This window comes from Sus scrofa, chromosome 13 (genome assembly GCF_054392235.1).
Source record: "Sus scrofa isolate SSC_HxYL_T2T_F1_AM1 chromosome 13, Sscrofa_HxYL_maternal_Yorkshire_Landrace_v2.0, whole genome shotgun sequence".
NCBI classification, from domain to species: domain Eukaryota; kingdom Metazoa; phylum Chordata; class Mammalia; order Artiodactyla; family Suidae; genus Sus; species Sus scrofa.
Genome location: NC_139395.1, coordinates 211,618,246 through 211,637,764, shown reverse-complemented (window position 1 = coordinate 211,637,764; position 19,519 = coordinate 211,618,246). Strand labels below are relative to the sequence as shown.

Below are 19,519 nucleotides of genomic sequence, written 5' to 3'. Positions count from 1 at the left end.
AGTGCGATTTGTTTTAATCTTATTTTATAAGGGAGGATATCTCAGGTTAGTTATGTTAAGTCAGTGAACTTGGCCTGGATAATTAAGTTGTGGAGGAGCCAAGATTCAAGGGCACTTCTGCCTGCGTCAAAGGCCACGCCCAAAGTACACCTGCTAATTCTGCCTTCATACGCATAGGATTTTTGTCAAAAAGAGATGAAAATATCCCTATGCATTTTTATAAGCCAAATTGCATTATAAATTGTTACCAAGGACTTTTTGCTGATATGTCAGTAGCAGCAGCAGCAGCTCACATTTATATACTATGTATATACCTTTTCTTTTCCCCCCCACACCCCCACCCCCACCCCTACCCACACCCCCACCCCCGCTTTTTAGGGCTACACCTGCAGCATATGGAAGTTCCCAGGCTAGGGGCCAAATCAAAGCTGCAGCTGCCAGCCTATGCCAGAGCTTTTTTTGTTTTGTTTTTTTAAATATCATTTTTTCAACCTTACTGTAACAAAGAACTCTCACATTATTCACTATCTTATCTGAACTTCTTAATAGTCGTAAAGGAACGGTAGGGAATTTAACACAGACTTTTAAAAAATTTGATAAATCTTTTGTACCCTTAGATTGTGTAGGGGAACAATTTCATAAACGTGAGATTATTCTGTGAATCTTTAAATGCTTCATTATATTAAATATGTTTAAACCAGGATTTTTTTCAACTTTTGCCAAAATCTAGCTGTCCACTTAAATATGTCCATGATAAGTGTAAAATAATCACAATGTCAGATTTTAATAGATGGAGACACAAGAAGAAAACCGGAAAAAGCTCTGATGGCCTGAAAAATATGGAGGCCTCTCATCTGCTTAAATCTTTGGTTTTTGCAGGTGATACTATGTTACATTATCTGGTCCTAGTCACTGGATGTATGTCTGTTGGAAAAATTCAAGAATCTGAAGTTTTCCGAGTTACTTCCACTGAATTTATTTCACTACGCGTTGACTCCTCAGATGAGGATCGCATTTCAGAAGTGCGAAAAGTGCTGAATTCAGGAAACTTCTATTTTGCATGGTCTGCATCTGGAACCAGTTTGGATCTGAGTCTTAATGCCCATCGTAGCATGCAGGAACACACAACTGATAATAGATTTTTCTGGTGAGTTCGTATGACATTTTTCCCCTCGTGATCATGTACTGTTCAGTCGGCGGTGTTTGGGGGCCTAGCAGATTTAACAGCTATTTGCAGAGATAGCAGCGGTGGGCTTTGCTGGTTGAACACCCCACTCTTTGCTGCTGCAGGATCCTCAGCAGAGCAGAGCAGGCATCCACTGGCATTTTATTGAAGTTGTCATGTCATGCGAAACCCATTTAATCTCCCTAATGTAGACTAACCTTCCGTTCAGTCCCTTTATTTAAAAGGTTTATAAAAGTTAGGAATGTGGAGTTCCCTTTGTGGGGCAGCAGAAACGAATCTGACTAGTATCCATGAGGATGCGGGTTTGATCCCTGGCCTTGCTCAGTGGGTCGGGGGTCTGGCATTGCTGTGAGCTGTGGTGTAGGTTCCAGACTCAGCTTGGATCCCAAATTTCTGTGGCTGTGGTGTAGGTTGGCAGCTGCAGCTCCAGTTTGACCCCTAGCCTGGGAACTTCAGTATGCTGTGGGTGTGGCCCTAAAAAGCAGACGAAAGAAAAGAAAAAAGCAAAAAAAGAAAAAGAAAAATAAAGATAGGAATGGATTAATTGTAATAGAATTGTATGACTCCTCCAGTTTTGAGGTCTGGTCTCCAGCAGCATTGCCTTTCCAAACCCACATTCCCCTATTATCTTTAATTTCAAGGTTTTAAGTAGATGATCTTGATTCAAGAGCAACAGACTGTGAGGAAATTATACACTGGGATGAAGTTTAGTGCTGTAATAAAAAAGACTTAAGTACGTAACTGACCCATTTGATGCTTAGGCATAGATGTGCTGTGTTGGAAGCACGCACTGATGGGGAGCAGCACCTGTGGGACTGAAATTAGTATTGCTTTGTTGGTGCAGACCAGCTTTCTAGTACAGTCACTCTTTTGTCCCTAGTCAGCATTGATAGTGACTTTTTTCCCTTAACACAATGGACAAACTGTATTTCCTTTGTTTACCTACGTTGTAAGGCCAAAGTCCAAGCGTCTCTGCTCTTGGCGGCGGCCCTCAGTAGTTCAGATGCGGGGTGTTCCCTCCTGTATACTTTCTCTCCCTCCCCCTTTTACCATCTGCCCGTATGGTCCTGGAGAAGGCCCTGGGTGTCAGAAGGTTCACAGTCAACAGCGTGAGGACAGGAAACTGACTTTAGAGCAACAGAAGAAGGGGCAGGGTCGGAAGGTCTGCACAGGATCCTATCAGCTGATGTCACCCATAGACTTTTTTTTTTTTTTTCTGTCTTTTGCCTTTTCTAGGGCCACTCCCGCGGCACATGGAGGTTCCCAGGCTAGGGGTCTAATCGGAGCTGTAACCTCTGGCCTATGCCAGAGCCACAGCAACTCGGGATCCGAGCCGCATCTTCGACCTACACCACAGCTCACGGCAATGCCAGATCCTTAACCCACTGAGTGAGGCCAGGGATCGAACCCACAACCCCATGGCTCCCAGTCGGATTCGTTAACCACTGTGCACAACGGGAACTCCCCATAGACTTTTCTGATGGAAGTTTCTAAAAAAGGTCACGGTGTTGCAGCTGGGCTTAGGGCAGCTGTCTTTACCTTCATTTCCCCTCCTCGTTCTTACCCCAGATATTTTAGATTGAGAGAGAAAAGTTTTCTGGACAGAATGAGAGGTCCACGCAGGATGTAATAGCTAAAGGGTCAGCAGTCCAGAACGTCACTAGGCTTAATCGGTGGGAGAAATTCATTTATCTTTTCATTCAGTTGTGGGTAGAGGTGGGGCCAAAATTTTTTTTTTTTTTTCTTGCCTCTGCCCACGGCATGTGGAAGTTCTCAGGTCAGAGATTGAACCCGCGCCATGGCAGCGACCTGAGCCGCTGTAGTGACAACACCAAATCCTTAACCTGCTGTACGACAAGGGAACTCTGAGGTGGGGGCAAATTTAGGTAACAGATGGAGGGGGTTTATCCAGAAGGTGGCAGGTTCAGCAAAGCAGAGGCTAAAACACCAAAGCTGAGTCTTGCTCATTTGACAGTTTCTACAGTTTTGCTAAGGCTTGGATTCTGGAGCTTCATTTTGCATAGAAAATCGAAAGCTTTTAGAATTCACTCTGTACACCCTTGCAGCTAAGTAGAAATATTTTTCAGGACACAACCAAGTCAGGTTTTTTTGTTTTTGTTTTTTTGTCTTTTGTCTTATTAGGGCCGCACCTGCGGTATATGGAAGTACCCAGGCTAAGGGTCTAACTGGAGCTGTAGCCACTGGCCTACACCACAGCCACAGCAACAGCAACGTGGGATTCAAGCCGAGTCTGCAACCTACACCACAGAGAGGCCAGGGATCGAACCCGAAACCTCATGGTTCCTAATTGGATTTGTTTCCACTGTGCCCTGACGGGAGCTCCCCAAGTCAGTTTTGTAGCCAGAGAGTAGCAAATATCTGTCACGACAAAACCGGGCACTCTTACTCCATTGGAGATTTGAGGCTGCTGCCAGAGTTGTGTGTGAGTTTTCTTCTCTTTTCTTTTTCTTTTCTTTTTTTTTTTTTTTTTTTTTTGCTTCTTAGGGCTGCACCTGCGGCATATGGAAGTTCCCAGGCTGGGGGTTGAATCAGAGCTGATCTGTGACCTACGACACTGCTCGTGGCCACGCCAGATCCTCAACCCCCTGAGGGAGGCCAGGGATTGAACCCACATCCTCGTGGATACTGGTCGGGTTTTGTAACCCACTGAGCCACAGCAGGAACTCCGTGTGTACATTTCAATAGAATTAAAACAGCAGCACATTGACTGCAAAGAAAAATGAGAACTGACAGCAGAGAGGGAAGCTCTGCCTGAACAAATGCATGGATCCCACTTCTATTCAAGTTGAGGACAAGTCTCTCATACCTCTCTCAGGACATGGGCCTCGGCTGCGGTGTCTGGATGAACTGGGTCACAATCAGCTTGAACTCTGCCTCAGATCAGTGTAGACAATAGTGAAGTGTGGATGCTTAAGTCGTTATTTTTAAGTTAATAATGGTCATTGGATTTAACGTTATTCTGGTAGTAATTCTCCTACTCATTTACAGTCCAGTGTGCTTTCCCGAGAGGATGGGAGGCGCTGGGATTGTGGCGGGTTTACCAGGACTGCACTTGGCCACCGCCTGCTTTCTCTCTCCTGCGGCCTCTGGCCTGAGGAGGAAGGGACTACTGCACTAGCAGTGTTGCTGTATATTCCTTTTTTTTTTTTGGTCTTTATGGTGTTTTAGGGCAGCACCCGCGGCATATAGAGGTTCCCAGGCTAGGGGTCCAATAGGAGCTACAGCCACTGGACTATACCACAGCCACAGCAACGCAGGATTCAAGCTATGTCTGCAGCCTACACCACAGCTCACGGCAATGCCGGATCCTTAACCCACTGAGCGAGGCCAGGGATGGAACCTGAGTCTTCATGGACGCTTGTCAGAGTCACTAAAAACTGAGTCATAATGGGAACTCCTTATTCTTTTTTTTTTTTTTTTTTTGGCTGCAAGTGACATGAGGAAGTTCCCAGGCCAGGGGTTGAACCCAAGCCTCAGCAGTAACCTGAGCCACAGCAGTGACAACGCTGAGTCCTTAACTGCTAGGCTACAGGGAACTCCTGGGTTTCTGTGTATTCTTAATATTAATGACCCTAAGGCTTCAAGAAAATGCCATTACATTGTTTTTGTACCTTTAAGACAGCAAAATAGTGCAAAGTACTTAAGAGAGATTTCCACTTAAATTGGTAGCATTTTCAAACTCATGAAAACCAAGCTTAAATACTACAGAAATTTCACTTCCGTAAGGCACCTTGTTACCTGAAAGTACCAGACAGAACAGTAGATTCCCCTTGGTGGTGGATTGGTTAGGGGCTTCACGTGTGTGCTTTGAGGACCAAGGTTCCAGCAGAGCCCGTGAGCAGTCAGCAGAATGAAAAGATTGCCCCATCCTTGCTTTAGCCATGGCAGCTCTGCTTTGATCTATTCTCTAACCTAGCCTTGGGAACCTCCATATGCCATGAGTGCAGCCCTAGAAAAGACAAAATAAATAAATGAATTAATTGAGAACGTAACAGAAATGGGGCACAGATTCTAAAAACACAAAATGTATGCTGCTTTTCATGTCCAAGGATCTCATTGTATAGCCCTATCTTCCAATCCCTGGCCTAGTAAACATCAGTGAATTGATTTATTTTAATTTCTTTTTATATGTTATTTAGGGCCAAACCTGTGGCATATGGAGATTCCCAAGGCTAGGGGTCAAATCAGAGCTGTAGCAGCAGGCCTACCCCACAGCCACAGCAACGCCAGATCCAAGCTGCATCTGTAACCTACACCACAGCTCACGGCAACGCCGGATCCTTAACCCACTGAGCAAGGCCAGGGATCGAACCCATGTCCTCATGGATGCTAGTTGGGTTCATTACCGCTGAGCCACGATGGGAACTCCCTCGGTGCCTTTTAATGTGAATGTTCCAGGAGCACTGTTTTAAAACTGATGCCGTATTAGCCAGTGCTCATTACGCTAACACAGCTATTTCTTTTTCTGTTAGGAATCAGTCTTTGCACTTGCATCTCAAGCACTATGGTGTGAATTGTGATGACTGGTTATTACGCCTCATGTGTGGGGGAGTAGAAATCAGAACAATTTATGCTGCTCACAAACAGGCCAAGGCTTGCCTCATTTCCAGACTAAGCTGTGAACGTGCTGGGACCAGGTTCAATGTCCGGGGAACAAATGATGATGGTCACGTCGCTAATTTCGTAGAAACTGAGCAGGTAGATTGTGTTTACATTGCTGACTTCATGGGTTAGAGGGGAGATACAGAAAATAATAAAACAACAGGTGTTTATGTGATTCAGAACTCATTTTGACATCTGTAATGTCATTTTATGGTTGTTCTTGGCTACTCCCTAGCCTTAAGAAAGGCTGAAATAAACTTATTTAGCTAATTCGAGTAAGTAAAATTTTTTACTAATCAGCGTGACGTTTGTTGTCAGTGGCATATGTTTTAGTATTGAATTTAAAATTCTCAATTATAGAGCTAGACGACTTAAGAAAAGTGGGGGGTTTTGGTGAAATTAATTCAAATCAAACTCTGAAAGGTAATACCATCTGACATTAAAAGTTATAATATTTTTGGCTATGAAACTATGTAGTTGTAAATTCAAGCCATGCCCCAAGTCCAACTCAGATCATCAATTTAGTTTTTGACTGTAAACCACCTATACTTTAATAAAAAATAAATAAAACTTAATTGAAGTGGCAAAAAAACAAGCTAGTTTTTGAAAACTATAAAAAGCTAAAGAAAACAACTAAGTGAATCATAAAGGTGTATGCATAAAATATTGAAATTCAAAAGGAATTCCTTTTTAAAAGTTGTAATTCTTATGCTTATATTTTCACTGGTTTCTTGGTAAATGTATGTAAAAGAAACATCACTAGTTGAAAAAAAAATCCAACTTATTTAGCGGCCTATTTTGGATATTTTGTTAGGGCAGTTTGTATGTGAGAGGTTGGTCATAAGATGTAACTAGCATGCACTGGATGTTAGTACCTTTGTCTTCAGATGTAGAGGTAGCAACTTTGTGGAAATATATTTTATACATTATATTCCTCTGCAGGTTGTGTACTTAGACGACTCCGTTTCTTCCTTCATACAAATCCGGGGATCTGTCCCCTTGTTCTGGGAGCAACCAGGGCTGCAGGTACGTGTTTTGACATTCAGTTATTTTTTTCCTTTTGAGAACTTTCCATATTTCCTAAACTTGAGGATAGTTTATTAGTCATTGAATAGTCCTGTTACTCGAGCTAATAATATTAGCTAGATTCGTAAATGAGGATCCAATTACAGAGTTCCTGGAATGGCCTAGTCTTTTTTTTTTTTTTTTTTTTCCTTTAGTGTTCTTTCAGACACCCCTGGGAACTCAGTACCTACGTTTAATATTAAAATGTTGATGTTTTCATGGCACATTGATTTTCAAAGTGTTCGTAAATTTACTGTCTCAATATCTTAGTAGGTAGCAATTTAGTCTCTGTAGGCAGAAAAATGTAGTAGTTAAAGCTTATGAAACCAGACCTCTCGGTTTGAATCCTTATCCCTCTTACTAGCTGTCACCTTGGGCAAGTGATTTAACCCCTCTGTGGCTCTGCTTTCTTATCTGTAATATGGGAATAATATTAGGAGTTTCCACTTCTTAGGGTTCGTTAAGGATGAAATGAGAAGTACTTAGACCAGTAACTGGTGCACACAGTCAGCATTATGGAAGGATTAGCTTTTGTTATTAAGAATATATCTGGGGGAGTTCCCGTCGTGGCGCAGTGGTTAACGAATCCAACTAGGAACCATGAGGTTGCGGGTTCAATCTCTGGCCTTGCTCAGTGGGTTAACGATCCAGCATTGCCGTGAGCTGTGGTATAGGTTGCAGACGCGGTTCGGATCCAACGTTGCTGTGGCCCTGGTGTAGGCCAGCGGCTTCAGTTCCAATTAGACCCCTAGCCTGGGAACTTCCATATGCCGCGGGAGCGGCCCAAGAAATGGCAAAAAGACAAAAAAAAAAAAAAAAAAAAAAAAAAAGAATATATCTGGAACCTCCCTACACTGTTGGCGGAAATGTAAATTGGTACAACCCCTATGGAAAACAGTATGGAGGTACCTCAGAAAACTAAATACAGAACTACCATATGATCCAGCAGTCCCACTCCTGGGTATATATTGGGACAAAACTTTCATTGAAAAAGTTACATGCACCCCTTTGTTCACAGTAGCCAAGACATGGAAACAACCTAAATGTCCATTGACAGATGAATGGACGAACAAGATGTTACATATACACAATGTACATACACACTACTCAGCCATAAAAAAGAACAAAATAATGCCATTTGCAGCAACATGGATGGACCTAGAGATTCTCATATTAAGTGAAATAACTCAAAAGAGAAAGACAAATACCATACAATTTCACTTATACGTGGAATCTAAAATATGGCACAAATGAACCTATCTTCAGAAAAGAAACAAACTCATGGACATGGAGAACTGACTTGTGCTTGCCAAGGGGGAGGGGGAAGGGAGTGGGATGGACTTGGGAGTATGGGGTTAGTAGATAAAAACGATTACATTTAGGATGGAGAAGCAGTGAGGTCCTGCTGTATAGCACAGGGAGCTGTATCTAATCACTTGTGTTAGAACATGATAGAAGATAATATGCAAAAAAGAATGTGTGTGTATAGATATGTGTGTGTGTGTGTGTGTGTACATATATATGGGTTACTCTGCTGTACAGCAGAAATTGACAGAAGATTTTAAATCAACTATAATAAATTTTTTAATAAAAGAATATATCAGAGTTCCTGTTGTGGCTCAATGGATTAAGGACTCTCTGGGTCTTTGTGAGGACACAGATTCGATCCCTGGCCTTGTTCAGTAGGTTAAAGATCTAGCATTGCTGCAAATCTCAGCGTAGTTCATGGATGCAGCTCAGATCTGGTATTGCCATGGCTGTGGTATAGGCAGCAGCTGCAGCTCCGATTCAGCTCCTGGCCCAGGAACTTCCATTTTCCACAGGTACAGCTATTAAAAAAAAAAAAAAAGAATATGTCTGCTACTTTGTAAATTTGCAGTGATTTGTCATCTTTAATATGATCTCTGTCTTGCTTTGTGATCTTTTTTTAAAGAAAAAAACTTTCCTTTGTTGATGAAATACCTAATCTTTAAAATGTAAGACATTTTTCAAGTAAGATTGAAATTAATACTGGTTTGCTCATAGTCACGTGATTTTGCATTTTATTTTTATTCAAACATCTTTAGTCCCTAAAGTGCAAGTTATATTCATTTTAGGCTTCTGGTAGATACTGTCTAGTAAATTTTGTGCCTCGGTCTATAGTACGGAGAAAATGGACAGAAAAAAATCTTGCCTCCATTTGGGTCACAGCTGGATCTCTCTCACATCCTAGGATGTTATTGTGGAGAAAAACTGCAGACCACCTGAACCTTTTCAATAAGGCAGTTTATTCGAGACAGGCTAAGGATGAGCAAGATTAACACGTGAACTGCTTTGCTAAAATTTTTGAGTTTTTGTAAAGACCAGTTTGACTCATGCTGGTTTCATCTTTGGCATATTGACTGTAACTTAAGTCGATGCATTTCTCCTCACGTCTTCTTGGGAAAGAAAACTAACCCTACCTCACTTGCCCTAAGCTTTTGTAACCAGAGAGGGTGTTTGGAATATTGGCCTTGAAAAATTTCTAAAACCCTGCTTTGATGCAAGGTAAATTCTTTTGCTTTAGAGACAGTGTAAGAAATTGTGATAGCCTGTTTATAGCCCTCTGTTTTACTGCTTTCTGTGTTATTTTATTAAGAAGTTCAGAATTAACAGTGTTTGATTATTCAGTAAGGTTGCATCCTGAGTGGTTACATCAAAGGGTCCTCCTGGGGTGAGACTTCCTTCCCGTTTCCTTCTGTGCTGTGGCCTGTCCACCCAGATAGTCTGGCTGAATATTTTCACTTGATTATGGGCTGAAAACTGTAAATTTTTTTTTCTTTTTTGCTTATTTTAGGGCTGCACATGCAGCACATGGAAGTTCTCAGGCTGGGGCTTGAATCAGAACTGCAGCTGCCGGCCTACACCACAGCTCATGGCAACTCCAGATCCTTAGCCCACTGAGCAGGTCCAGGGATCGAACCCACATCCTCATGGTTACTAGTTGGATTTTGTTTCTGCTGAGCCATAACAGGAACTCCCTGAAAACTCTATATTTATAAATTGTGACTTTCTTGATAGAGATAGTAGTTTTTGAGACATCAAGACAGTCCAAGAATCCTGCCAGATGTTGCTGAGCTGGCCTGTTATCTCAGATTGGGTTGAGACTTGGGTGTGTGGTTCCTAATATTTAGCTTAGTAGTTTTTAAAGCCAGCCTTATTTTAAACAGTGATGGATTAGTTTCATGAGTATTTTCTAGCATATTCTACATAATTCTAAAGGAGTTGGTAATAGAGGAATGAAAATAATAGTTATTGATTCTTAAAAATACCAAGTTGATTTTCTCATAGATGACAAACAAGGACTGTTGACGCAGCGTAGTTGGAAGTTGTTGTGAGGTGTCCTTTGTGTTTTCAGCCCTGGGATTTGTTCTGGGGACTCCTTGAAGTTAGCATTGCCTAGTGAGATGTCCCACCTCAGAGGTCACAGACAGAGTATCATTAGGCACTTGGCCATTATCCTACCTCTTTTCCTCTCCAGTTCCTTAATTCTTCTCAGGTTCTTCAGATATTTTATTTTTCTTTTATTTTTTTATTTTTTGTCTTTTTGCCTTTTCTAGGGGCGCTCCTGCGGCATATGGAGGTTCCCTGGCTAGGCGTCTAATCGGAGCTGTAGCCACCAGCCTACGCCAGAGCCATGGCAACGCGGCATCTGAGCCACGTCTGCAACCAACACCACAGCTCATGGCAACACCGGATCCTAAACCCACAGAGCAAGGCAAGGGATCGAACCCACAACCTCATGGTTCCTAGTCGGATTCGTTAACCACTGCACCACGACAGGAACTCCACTTCAGATGTTTTAAAGGAATCTTTGGAAGTGATTTTAAAATGCAGATTCGTGGCCTCAGCTTCACAGCAACTGATATAGAACCTCTTGGAATGGGGCCCGGAATTTGCATTTTAGCCAAGTTTCCCCACTCAAACTTGAGAACTTGTGCTGTACCAGGTCCTACTCTGCTGACCTTGCATCGTATCCAGCCCCATCTGCTCCGGTGGCCAGTCCTGAGCCAGCAGAGGCAGCCCCCATGACCTCAGCCCCAGTGTCCTCCTAGGTCCTGGGACCTTGTTTTCATTCCCACTCTTGTCATCTCAGTTAAAGTACTTATAATTCTTCTTGCCTGGAAGATTCTCACAGTTTTCTAACTGGTCTCAGTCCAGCTTTCTGGCAGTTCTTTCCACCTTTGATTTCTTGTGCTTCTCAGATCTGCTAGACACTTGTTTCTTCATGATCTGGCTTTCTCTACCTATCCGACTTCATGCTGGACTGGTTTCTAACAGGAACCCTCTGTTCCCACATTAAGGTTTGTTATCCTTCAGGAGCCAACTCAGATCTCATGGAAGAGATTCCGGTCACTCCTCTGCACTGATCTCTTCATTAAATCCTCGAGTTCTTCTGATGTTTACTTGTTTTATACTAGGTGTAAATAGTCCTGTATCCTATGAGAAATTAAAAGACTATAGTGACGCTTCAGAGAGAGCTTGTAAACTGTTTGGGGAGTCAGGCCTTTCAGGGAGAACGTAAATATATCAATAGGAATTAGTTAAGGGCTGACAACTCATTTTACTTATGATTTCCTGTCTCTGTAGTTATTTAGCATTTATTATTCATAGTATTGCTCTGATATTATGACATTTTTATTATAGTTGATTTACAATGTTCTGCCAATTTCTGCTGTACAGCTAGATGACCCAGTTATACATATAGGTACATTCTTTTTCTCACATTCTCCTCTATCATGTTCCATCACAAGTGACTAGATCTAGTTCCCTGTGCTATACAGCAGGATCTTGTTGCTTATCCATTCCAATGCAATAGTTTGCATAGTAGATGCAAACTTCCAGTCTCTCCCACTCTCTCCCCTTACTTGTGGCAACCACAAGTCTGTTCTCCATGCCCATGAGTTTGTTTATTTTCAGTAGATAGGTTCATTTGTGCCACATATTAGATTCCAGATATAAGTGATATCATATGGTATTTGTCTCTCTTTCTGACTTGCTTCTCTTAGTATGAGAGTCTCTAGCTCCATCCATGACATTATATTAGAGCTTATATTAGTCTTAAAAGATGGTAAGCATCATGAGATTTATGCCCGGCATAATATTTGGTAGAATTTTTGATTGAATTGAAGTTTCAGAAATATGTGAACACGAAGCAATAATGTTGTCAGAAATGATGTTCCATACCACCCAATGAAGTAGTTTTCTAAAAATCCCCTTTAATGCAACTTAAAAAAAAAAAGTAAATTTATGGTCATGTAAAGCCTTAAAAATTTCTGGAGTGCTACTTTTATTACCATTGACATAACTCTTTCATTTTAGAAGTTTTTCTTTAGCATTGAGTGACAAAACCTAGTCTGATCTAACAGATATATTGCTCTAGGAGTTATGTAGCTGGTTGTGTATATGTGGTGGGGAGCAGGGTGAAAGGGAACAACCAGAGCCACCACCTAAAAAACATGAGAACTGGTATTTCCCCTTCCTGACAGTTGGGAGCACTATGCAAGGTAAATGTTAATGAATAAACAAAATGCTATGTCTTAACCATTTCTAGAGTTATAGTCAACTATCTGAGATGACTTCAAAGAAAAAGTACTGACTTCTGCTGAGTTTTCTGTAGTCTAAAACACATAAAGTCCTAGAGCACAGATATTTCGAAGTTTAAAATTTTATATAGACTGTTAAGAACTAGGAAATAAAATGGAATATAGATGTGACATTTGGCTAATCAATTTCTTATTAAGAAGAGAGAACACTAAAGAGACAACTCCCCTGATTTCTCAATGCAGTCATTCAATTGTCTCACTTATCTGAACCAGAAGGAGAATGCTGAATGAATGATAATACTGTTATTTCCGTTTTGGAATTTGATGAGCAGATTCAAGCTTATTTTCTGGTTTTATCTGTCCAATTGCATGGATTTGGCAACCCTGCTCCCACACACACACACACACACACACACACACACACACCCTTTAAAGTCACTTTGCTCACAGATTAGCAAGAATGGATTCTGGGCAACTTTGATCCCAAAGTCTCAGAAGGAAATGTTTACAAGTGAAATTCAGGGAAAGAATCTGGTCTTAGCTTTATATTTCTTCTTAGATCTTTCTCAATTCTGCCTCATCTCTCTGCCACTTTCCTATATGAGAAAAGAAAAACTAACAAGACACTATAGGTAGTTATTTTCCATCTTGTTTAATTCTTTCAAAACCCAGATTTTCTGATTCTGCAAAGTGTGTTGTTACTGTAGTTATATGACTGAGAGGTTGACTTGGAAAGTCTGTTTTTCTGGGGATGGTATTTTAAAATTTGTTGGATCTTTGGGTGAGGGAGGAGTAAGTAGAGTATTCAGCATAATAGAGAAAAAAGATATGTCAATGTTGTATTTGTAGGCAGCCTGGAACAGTAGGAATTTTGGTTAGGAGACCTAAATTGTCATGTGAACCTTTTTTGGAATAAATGATGTTGCCCTATGAAGATGAGTATATTCATTTGGCTGCATATGTTTTTTTATCGCCCAAAGAGCAGTATCTGTTGACTTATAAAGGGTACATAGTTTGAGCTTAAAACAAAGTAATGTAGAAGAAAGTACTCTTAAAAATAGCTTTGTCTCCATGTTGGCTTTGGTGTGATTAAACATATTTTTTCTTGTCCTAGGTGGGATCTCATCGTGTCCGTATGTCAAGGGGCTTCGAAGCCAATGCACCTGCTTTTGACAGGTAAGACTGATTAGCTTCACATAGAGCTGAAAGTTTGATATTGCTGAACAAGGAAACTAGTCGTCATTATATTTAATGATTCATTTCAGTTTTTTTTTTTTTTTGGCTCTAAAACTTCTTCTTGCCTCCTGATTTAACTAGAAGACAGTGACACTGTTATAAATTCTAGGAGTGGAAGCATTAAGCATGTGGGTTTTGATGTCATGGCCTTAAAACCATCTCTTATGGCTGCACTATCCAATATGGTAGCTCCTGGCCACATGTGGCTCTTGGACCTTTGAAACTGGTCCAAAGTGTGTACTGAATTTCAGACTTAGTCCAAAAAAAAAAAAAAAAAGCTAAGTACTTTAATAACATTCCGTTATTATAATATTTTATATATTTTTATATTTTTAATATATTATTTTATATATCAGTTACATATAGAAATGCTATTTTAGCTGTATTGGGTTAAATAAAATCCATGTAAATTAATTTCATCTTCTCATTTTGACTGCTTTAATGTACCTTCTAGAAGATTTTAAATTATATCTGTGGCTCATATTTCCTTTGGACGATATTGCTTCTGGCCTCTGGAATGGTTAGAAACAGGAGAGAATGAAGGCTCAAATTTGGGGCCTATTTTCCTAAGGCTGGGGCTGCCAAGGAGGCCTCTGAATACTCCCTCCCAGAGAAGGTAACGTTCTCAGGAGGAAGGTGCTGCCCTCTGCCCTCCGCCCTCTGCCCTGGTGGCCTTTCCAACCAGGATGGATGGCTCGTGTTTTCCATGCCAGTCTAGCATCAGCCTCTCAGGATGGAGAGGGAGCTGACTGGTTCCATCAGCTCTAACATAGGTGGGAGTTTAAGTCAGAGAGGAGGTTGCATTAACTGAGTTTCCATACATTTCAGACTTCTGAGAACATGTGGAACAAATCTGTATCCGATTTTCCCAATTCTATGTGTTTAAAATGCTGCTACAAAGGTCTTGTTTAATAGTGGGTTTCTGTTTATTGAAAAAAAGTTGTTGGTTTACCATTTGAAAAATGCTTATTTTCTTCTTTAATAGGCATTTTAGAACACTCAAGAATTTATACGGTAAACAAATAATAGTAAATTTGCTTGGATCTAAGGAAGGTGAACATATGCTAAGTAAGGCTTTCCAGGTAAGTACGATCATTTTGTTCTTCTGTTCTGGCCCATAGACACCTAGGATGGTTTTATTTATTTATTTATTTATTTATTTATTGCAGTTTTTTTTTTAATTTATTTTTTCATTTTTTTTATTAGTCAAATGAATTTATCACATCTGTAGTTGTATAATGATCATAACAATCTAATTTCACAGGATTTCCATCCCACAGCCCAGGCACATCCCCCCACCCAAACTGTCTCCTCCAGAGACCATAAGTTTTTCAATGTCTGTGAGTCAGCATCTGTTCTGCAAAGAAGTTCCATCTGTCCTTTTTTCAGATTCCACATGTCAGTGAAAGCATTGGATGTTGGTGTCTCATTGTACGGCTGACTTCACTCAGCATGATAGTTTCTAGGTCCATCCATGTTGCAAAAAATGCCGGTATTTCATTCTTTTTAATGTCTGAGTAATATTCCATTGTGTATATGTACCACATCTTCTGGATCCACTCCTCTGTCGATGGACATTTAGGTTGTCTCCATGTCTTGGCTATTGCAAATAGTGCTGCAATGAACACTGGAGTACATGTGTCTTTGCGAGTCGTGGTTTTCTCTGGATGGATGCCCAGGAGTGGGATTGCTGGATCAAATGGTAGTTCTATGTTTAGTTTTCTGAGGAATCCCCATACTGCTTTCCACAGTGGTTTCACCAATTTACAATCCCACCAACAGTGTACGGGGGTTCCTTTTTCTCCACACCCTCTCCAGCACTTATTGTTTGTAGACTTTTGGATGATGGCCATTCTGGCTGGTGTAAGGTGGTACCTCAGAGTGGCTTTGATTTGCATTTCTCTAACAATGAGTGATGTTGAACATCTTTTCATGTGTTTCTCGGCCATCTGTATGTCTTCTTTGGAGAACTGTCTGTTTAGATCTTCTGCCCATTTTTGGATGGGGTTGTTTGTTTTTTTGGTATGGAGCTGCAGAAGTTGTTTATAAATCTTGGAGATTAATCCCTTGTCAGTCGATTCACTTGCAAAGATTTTCTCCCATTCTGTGGGTTGTCTTTTTGTGTTGTTTAGGGTTTCCTTTGCTGTGCAGAAGCTTTGAAGTTTGAGTAGGTCCCATTTGTTTATTTTTCTTTTTATTGTCAATACTCTGATAGGTGGATCTGAGAAGATGTTGCTGTCGTTTATGTCAGAGAGTATTTGGCCTATGTTTTCCTCTAGGAGTTTGATAGTGTCTGGTCTTATATCTAGGTCTTTAATCCACTTGGAGTTTATTTTTGTGTATGGTGTAGGATGGTATTTTAAAAATAATATAATAAAATAATCAGGTCTCCCATTGTGGCTCAGAGGGTTAAGAGGGTTAAGGTCTGTGAGGATGTGGGTTTGATCCCTGGCCTCGTTCATTGGGTTAAGAATCTGGCATTGCCACAAGCTGCGGTGTAGCTCACAGACACGGCTCAGATTTGATGTTGCTTTGGCTGTGGTGTAGGCCTGCAGCTGTAGCTCTGATTCGACCCCTAGCCCTGAGAGCCTCCATGCACCGCAGGTGCAGCCGCAAAAAAGGAAAGAAAAAAAAAAAAAGAATAATCACATTCTTCCAGGAAGTAAATTACTTCCCAGAAAAATGTTGGGTATTTTTCGGCATCATAAACTCTTTGGAGCAAGTAGGGTAATGTTGCTGAAATTGGAATTATGGAACGCTTTCAAGGCAATTGACCCTGTTTTCTGTGTGCTTATTTATGTTGTGGAGAAGCAAAAGAATACCCTCTCCCCCCAAAAAAGTTCACCTGTCACTTGTAGAAAGATTCCAAGCAAGCGGTTTCCTCCTTCACCTGTTCATTGTCTTGCCTGTTTCCTAGAAACCGTAGTTACTGTTTTCAACCTGTGAAATGGTGAATAATGCATTTGTATACACCTAAGAATGTATCTCCTTGTTCTTTGAGAATTTCAAGTCAATAAGAACCTAAAAAAGTCTCACTTCTAAAGAAAAGATATCTTCCTTAAAATTTATTGAATCAGTCACGAATTGATATAAATTATAGTGTTACACAAGATTATAAGCTTAAATTAAACAAAAGGGGGAGTTCCTGTTGTGTCTCAGTGGTAATGAGGACACAGGTTCAGTCTCTGGCCTTGCTCGGTGGGTTAAAGATCTGATATTGCTGTGAGCTGTGGTGTAGCTCACAGACGCAGCTCAGATCTGGCATTGCCATGGCTGTGGTGTAGGCCAGCAGCTGCAACTCCGATTCTGCCCCTAGCCTGGGAACTTCCATATGCCGCAGGTATGGCCCTTAAAAAAAAAAAAAGAAACAAAAACAAAAACAACAAAATGGTTAGAAAACATTTTCTGAAGTTTACGTTACTGAAATTAATGATGTCTAGAACTAACTTAATTACTTGGCTATTTTAATATCTTTAATAAACTAGTTATACTTTAGAGATTGACTTTTTATGGTGAACTTTTAAAACATATGTATTGAATGAAAGTATAAAAAATCTTTTTTTTTTAAGTTTTAGGGAAAAGATGCCACAAGATATCAGCAAATAATTTTCCATTTTAGCACAAGTGGCAATGCAAGCTTTGTGAGATTAATAAGACTTTAAGGACCTGCTGAGCTTTTAATTTAAAATGCCAGGTTCCATTTATAGCGTTGTATTGATGAGATCATATTCAGTTAACATTTAAATGAATATTTGCTTTTTATTTTCAGAGTCATCTGAAAGCTTCTGAGCACGCAGCTGATATCCAGATGGTGAATTTTGACTACCATCAAATGGTTAAAGGAGGAAAGACAGAAAAATTGCACAGTATTCTTAAACCTCAAGTCCAAAAGTTTCTAGATTATGGATTTTTTTATTTCAATGGAAGTGAAGTTCAAAGGTTTGACTACTCTGTTTCTCTTTTCTTTAAGTTGGAACTTTGCTATGATTTGATTTAATTAAGTAAAACATCTTCCTTTACTATACTTGATCTTAGGCTTCTATGGGTCAGGCCGTGTGCTTAGTGTTTTCAAGTATTAATAACAATTGCAGGAATCGGTTCTGTCATTCTCTCCATTCACATTGGAGGAAGTGGGGGCATAAAGCTGCTGTCTGCCCCCAGTCACACAAGTGGAACGTAGAACTGAGATTTATCTGGCCCCAGACCTCATGCTGCTGTCTCTGAGGCTACTCTGCTTCTCTTTTAAAATTAATATCGTAGTATTTCTCGACCTCAGTAAGGATTATTAAATGCAAATTAAAAGACATTAGTGTCTGCTTCAGTACAGAACTGTAGAGCTCTAAATCTGAATCTATGTTTAGCTCCTAACTACTGGCCTAATTAAAAGTAAGCGAGTGTGGTTGACTAGATAGACGTGTAGTAAAGAACATACAGTGACACGTTAACAGTTGTGGAGTCTGGGTGGTGGGTATATGAATGTTCACTGCACAATCTTTCATCTTCCTTGTTTGTTTGAAAATTGTTATACTAAAAAGTTGGGGTAAGGAAGTAGCTGCTGCATTTTCATCAGCTTAATTTTTCTTGGTTTGTTTTAGCTTTATTATTTCTGTTTTCAACTACCTGTTTAATTTGACTGAATTTGTTACAGATGCCAGAGCGGTACAGTTCGGACAAACTGCTTGGATTGTCTTGATAGAACAAATAGCGTGCAGGCATTCCTTGGTTTAGAGGTAAAAGAATAAAATATGTATGTGTAACTTATATCAAATGCCTTTTTCAGTGCTTTTGTGATATTTATGTTTCTAATTACTTTTCACAAAATGAAGTTGTGCTAAAGGCATTCTTCTAGTCTCTTCTAGTCTTTTTTTTTTTTTTTTTTTTTTTTTTTTGGTCAGCATCCCTTTTCACTTAAATGTTGCCTCTATCTGTTCTAAATATTTTCTTTAGATAGCTTCTGTTTCCCTCTATTGTTCCTTAACTTTCCCTAAAAAAAAAAAAAACAAAAAAAACCCTGCTATTTATACTATTCTAGCAATTATCTCTTCTGCCTGTCTTTTGGATAAAGAAAAAAAAAATGTATATATTTGGTCCTCATTCTCTGTGTTGTCTTTTAAAAGTCTTTTTAGAATTAAGGAGGATCTATTTTCACATGTATGACCCTAGGATTATATTTTGGGCAGAGTCTAACCCAGGGCAATTACATGGCATTTTCAAATCAATAGCTACAAAAAAAAAAAAAACAGGATCAAATGAAATTATCATTGTTAGAATGAAAGTAATGAGAGCCAACTTCTCTCACAAAATCTTTGTTTAAAAGGGTTTTTTTTTTTTTGGAATTCCTTTGTCGCTCAGCAGTAACGAACCTGACTAGCATCCGTGAGGACTTAGGTTCAATCCTTGGCCTCACTCAGAGGGTTGAGGATCTGGCATTGCTGTGAGCTGTGGTGTAGGTCGCAGACACGGCTCACATCTGGCATTGCTGTGGCTGTGGTGTAGGCTGGCAGATGTAGTTCTCATTTGACCTAGGAACTTCCATATGCTGTGGGTGTGGCCCTAAAAAGACAAAAAAAAAAAAAAAAAGCTTTTTTCTTTACTACTTATCTATCAGATTCAGTCTAATTTAGGTGTCATCTCAACTATTTGGCAAAGTATGTAGCAATGCTAAGATTTCTTTTTTTTTTATTTTTAAGTTTTTTTTTCTTTATTGCTAAATCACTATCTTCAATTCTTTTTTTTTTTTTTTTTTTTTGTCTTTTTAGGGCCACATCCGTGGCATATGGAGGTTCCCAGGCTAGGGGTCAAATCAGAGCTGTAGCCGCTGGCCTATGCCAGAGCCACAGCAATG

At 40.1% G+C, this 19,519-nt stretch overlaps 1 protein-coding gene across 50 annotated transcripts in view; it reads left to right on the top strand.

The window, feature by feature from the left end:
- Positions 1-19,519, top strand: part of SYNJ1 (synaptojanin 1) — a 102,274-nt gene that overhangs the window by 28,731 nt on the left and 54,024 nt on the right. For all 50 annotated transcript variants that reach the window (XM_021070926.2, XM_013982572.3, XM_013982571.3 and 47 more), the window contains exons 4-10: positions 880-1,147; positions 5,680-5,905; positions 6,752-6,835; positions 13,553-13,614; positions 14,660-14,756; positions 17,444-17,613; positions 18,323-18,404. In XM_021070926.2, coding sequence (XP_020926585.2) covers positions 880-1,147; positions 5,680-5,905; positions 6,752-6,835; positions 13,553-13,614; positions 14,660-14,756; positions 17,444-17,613; positions 18,323-18,404 — 989 coding nt within the window. The remainder of the gene's footprint in view (positions 1-879; positions 1,148-5,679; positions 5,906-6,751; positions 6,836-13,552; positions 13,615-14,659; positions 14,757-17,443; positions 17,614-18,322; positions 18,405-19,519) is intronic.